At 35.3% G+C, this 5,109-nt stretch overlaps 1 protein-coding gene across 1 annotated transcript; it reads left to right on the top strand.

Annotated features, from left to right (window-relative positions):
* The first annotated feature begins 1,999 nt into the window (after window positions 1-1,999).
* Window positions 2,000-4,471, top strand: LOC132302667 (transcription factor TCP12-like). Its single transcript, XM_059799579.1, has 2 exons — window positions 2,000-2,523; window positions 2,620-4,471. Exon 2 carries the CDS (start codon window positions 2,733-2,735, stop codon window positions 3,924-3,926), a length of 1,194 nt encoding a protein of 397 aa, XP_059655562.1. The 5' UTR covers window positions 2,000-2,523; window positions 2,620-2,732; the 3' UTR covers window positions 3,927-4,471.
* Window positions 4,472-5,109: the final 638 nt, after the last annotated feature.

Below are 5,109 nucleotides of genomic sequence, written 5' to 3' on the forward strand. Positions count from 1 at the left end.
ATATCAATTGGAGTTAGTACCACTACATATAAATACTTTACGTTTTTCACGTCCAAAGAATGTAGAATTGTGCATCCGTGACCCAGTGTGGTAGCTACAATTCATGTTCCTAATTTTTTTTTGAAAACAGTTTTTAAAAAATCAGTACTAAACAAACAAGTTTTTGTACAATGTTTAAATAGATCATCTAGGAATTCGCACAAAGCCAAAATGTATGTTTGGATGATAACATGAACAGTATGTATTATTAACGTACGCACCTTCGGACTGTGAGTTGCAAAAAGGTAAAGATGAGGAAGAAAAGGTGTGGGTACAAGATTAACTCAAAACTGTCAGACACGAATAGATAAGCTACTGTACGTCAGACACGAACAGATAAGCTAACAAGATTTTTTTGAGGGCCTCTGATTTAGAAATTATTTCACATCACAGATTGATCATATATAATAAAAACAAACAAGACATGCATGTGATTATGTACCAAAAATAGTTCTTGAGGTAGTAAACTATGCATTTTTATTTGATATATACGTAGTATATAAAATGAGGCTTAAATAATTTGTTCTTCAGAGTACTTCCTTTTACAATATGTTTTTAATTTCTTCAAAACATATTGAAACGATATTATAGACCATGTTTGGCTTTTTGGATCCAAACAGCTACTTGCATCTCTCATGAGCATGTGACTCATCTAGCAAAGGTTCTCTCAGGTCATCTCACTACGACATACTAAGGGCCTCCCTCAATTCTCTTATCTTTTACGAGTAGGAGTTATCTTAAAAAATTAAGACTTGTCCGTTGATAACATGGACTCATTCATTTAGAGGTTCTCTTTGAATCTTATATTATCGTGAGATTACTTTTTTTTGGGTAATCATTGCTTATTCTCGCGAGCCTCAGTTGCTCGTGGAAACACCCTCTTTAATTGTATAAATTTATTAGAAAATTCCAAAATACAAGTGTAATTATAACATTAATTATTGAAGTAAAAAAGAAAACAAAATTATCTTCCATAAACAGCTGCTTGCATCTCTCATAAGTATGTGACCGATCCAGCAAAGGTATTCTCAGGTTATGTCACTGCAATAGTGCCATCGCAAGCATTTTGAGACATATATACTATTAGTCTCCCTCGATTCTCCTGCCTTTCACGGAAAGTAGTTATCTTGGAAAATTAAGATTTGTCCGCTAATAACATGAACCCATTCATTTAGAGATTCTCTTTGAACCCTGTATCCTCGCGAGATTGCCTTTTTTTGAGTAACTCTTGTCTATTCTCGCGTGGCTCAATTGTTCGTGGGAACACCCTCTTTAATTATATAAATTTGTTAGAAAATCCCAAAATACCAGTGTAGTCATAACATTACTTAATGAACTGAAAAAGAAAACAAAAGTATTAATCTTAATTAGCTATTATTATTTTCTTTTTTGGGGTAAATTAATCTTAATCTAGTTAACTAATATCTAATATTATAAATTAATGAAAAATCATAAAAACTTGTAAATCAGTTTCTACATAAATCTTGGTGTTGATAAACAAATTGTACACAATTGAATGTTCTATTGTACTCTTTTACATTTCTTCTTTCTTTTCATATTAAAACCATGTACTTGAAGGGAGGGGAGAGAGAGAAAGAGGGGCTTGTATGGATGATTTCTTTTTTTCTTTTTTCATTTTTCTTTTTTAAAGAGATGTGAAATATGAAACAAACTTAAAGGGCTTATACGACCATTGCTATTTTTGTAAAAGATCCATAGGGTGTTCAATATGGCAAAAATCGAATATTTAGGGTTTGGCTAAAGGACTAGTAAATGAAAAAAGAACAGTGAGACAGTGCTTAAGAATATTTACTCCACCTTGAGAAAATTTGGAGAGAGAGAGAGAGAGAGAGAGAGAGAGAGAGTTGTCCTTTGAAAATGATCTCACAAGGAGACATAGGCACCCAATAAAAGGAGCATGGCCATTCCATGGAGTTGCACATGCCTTCTGCTACCTCAATATTGAAATTATTGTCCTTCTATAGGTTTCCCTAGACTTGGCCACATCTATTAACTTCATCTTGTAGCTTCTCTCTTTCTCTTTCTCTCTTGCTAGGTCTTGCCATAGTCAATCCTTCACCTGCTACCCTCCTCTCACTTTTACTGTTTCACAAGGACCCCCCTCTTTCTCTCCTTACCCAATTAAGCTGCAGCAAAGTCCAGTTTCCTGAACATAGTCAAAAGAAAGCTCTTTTCCCTTTATAAAAAAACTAGTTTGTTTTTGGAGATCTCTCTATTCTTCATCCTCCACCACCACCCACCTCCCTCTCAGATGGTACACATGAAATAGCTGTCTGATCAATGTATAACCCAACCTCTAGCTTTTTTTTTTAGGGTTCTTAAAGGGGCGCAACAAGAGGACTTCCGAGGCCCGCAGTCACCCATCTTAGTACTACTCTCGCCTAAATAAGCCAGAGTTCTAATGGGATCTGGTATACTAGTGCTGGTATGATCGAACCCAAGCTTTCCCTTCAGATTAAAGAGGTATATATATCCTCTCTCTCTCTCTCTCTCTCTCTCTCTCTCTTCTATTTTTATTACTTTGGTTGCTTTCTAATTAGAAGTATCTCTCATTTGCAGAATCACAAACATGGGAAACTCCCAAGCTCTTTAGCTAGCTAGCTAAGACTGATCAGTCCCAAAAAAAGAAAAAAAGAAAAAGCGAGACTTTTGAGTGCAATGACAAATTATCCATGTTTCCTTCAAGCAATTACAACCCCTTTTCATACAGTACCATAGAAAACTTATCAGGACAGTCTTCTACAAATTATGATCAAAATCCAAACTATGAGGCCTCATTGGTCTCATACTTCCCTTTTCCTTTTCTAGATGACAATGACCTATTACTGGATCATTTAGTCCAGCAACAAATGCTCATGGTTGGTGTTAGTGGTGTGGCTGAGAGTGATGATGTTTACTTGGGGGCTTTAAACAAGTCCACAGATGTAAACAATACTCAGATCACTAACACTGCCACTGAGCAAATGCCTTCAAAAGTTCATCCAAAAACAAGTAGTGATACTACAAAAAGCCCCAACCCTGGAAGGAGGAGTGGCAAGAAAGATAGGCACAGCAAGATTCATACAGCTCATGGTCCGAGAGATCGGAGAATGAGACTGTCCCTTCCCATTTCCAGAGAGTTTTTTGGGCTCCAGGACCTGCTAGGCGTCGACACTGCAAGTAAAACCATAGAATGGCTGTTCACAAACTCGAAGGCGGCGATCAAAGAACTGATCACAACCAGAAAGCAATCACAAATGAAGAACAGTCATGATCTGATGGCAATGGAAGAAGGTGAAACCACTGTGGGTTTTACTAGTACTAGTGAGAAGAAGAACAAGAAATCGCGGAAAGCGTCGCTGAATCCTCTTGCAAAGGAGTCCAGGGACAAGGCAAGAGAAAGGGCAAGGGAGAGAACAAGAGAGAAAATGATGATCAGAAGCCTTGAAAAATCACCTGAACAGTGTTTTGAACCAAACCCTAAAAGTTTGGATTCAAGTGGTGGTACTCCCTTGGAAGCTGGAGAAGAAGAATCAATTAGTCCTCATGGTCATGAAATGGGTAATTCCCTCTTAGAAGTAGAAGATGACACTTCTCAATCACTGGAACATCAATTGGCTACTGTGGAGATTATTGAGGAACTTTGGGCCACTCCAAGCTCTTCCATGTATGAGTTTCAGAACAATGCTTCAGTCTCAGATGGGGTACAATCCAACAACAATTTCATGAGTTTTCTTGGAAATTGGGACTTCATGAACAATGCTAGAATCAATTCTGATTATTGTGCAGTGACAAACAAGGCTCCCCTGGCAGGTAATGATGATGATCAAAACCCTAGCCCAATGTTCATGAACACCTCAAACATTCATTTTCAGTCTCAGTTCTAGGAAATCAGTGTCTAAGTAATTAGTATGGATTTGTGCTTTTTAAATCATTAAAGGGTATAATCTCTTATCTTCAGGAATCACTAATTTGTCCTCTTTTCAACTTCTACTTAATTTGGTCTCCTAGCCTTTGCCTACAATGAGCAGAAAGGCTATTGTGTTGGAGTTTGAAACATGGAGGAATGAGATATTGTCATATTATATATCTTAATCATCATCATATCAATATCATCTCTCTCTCTCTAGATAGATATATATGTGTGCATATATCCATATATATCTATATATATGTATCTATCTATCTATCTATCTATCTACCTATATATCTATATCTGACAACTGTTGATGAGTCAATTTAAATTTTAAATAAGAGTATTTAGTGCATTTCTAGTATCCAACAAGTATCTTAAGTACCTGACAACATTAGTCTTTTAATTGTGTAGCATTTTCAAGAATTTGTTCTTGTTAGTGCAACTGATCAAATGCTTGTTTTTTTTCTCCCGGAAAGTGATCAAATGCTTGTTCAAGAACACATATTACATGGAAAATGTAGCCATTTGTTACAAAAAAGTTTGTCAGTTAAAAGGATGTCCTAAATGTCAAGAAAAAATCAATGTTCCTTGAATCTGTTTGGATATAGAAGTTTGTACATTTTCTTTGTGTTTAGGCACTGCTTGGATCTATAATTAATATGAATCTCTGTATATATAGATATCCATACAGCCCTCGAAAAGCATTCTTAGCTAGACAGGGTTGTGCAACCAAAACAGACAAGATGGGAAAGTGATCGATGCAATTAACATAAAAGTGATATGTATCTTGATGATATTTCCTTTCTGTTCATTCGTTTCAAATTTTAATTCTATGATGTTTGCTTAACCTTCCCAAAAACAAAAACAAAAAATAAAAAAAAAAAAACAAAAAAACAAAAAAGGAACCAATCGTTTTTCTTATCTTCTCTTCTAACTTCCTTTCGTTTATTTTTACTTAACTAAAACTAATCTGGTGTAAATAATATATTTAAGTTCAATCATGTTTTTCGTTCATGCTAAAATATTAAAATTTTCAAATCTAACAAATTAGAGATACATTATCTCATTTGCTCAACATGAAGTCATAATCCTTAGCAAGATATTTTGACATTAATTTGTCTACGGGACAAAGACTATAAATTTATTATAATTGT

This window comes from Cornus florida, unplaced genomic scaffold (genome assembly GCF_030987335.1).
Source record: "Cornus florida cultivar Cherokee Brave unplaced genomic scaffold, ASM3098733v1 CherokeeBrave_3.0.0_Hap2_Chr04, whole genome shotgun sequence".
NCBI classification, from domain to species: Eukaryota; Viridiplantae; Streptophyta; class Magnoliopsida; order Cornales; family Cornaceae; genus Cornus; species Cornus florida.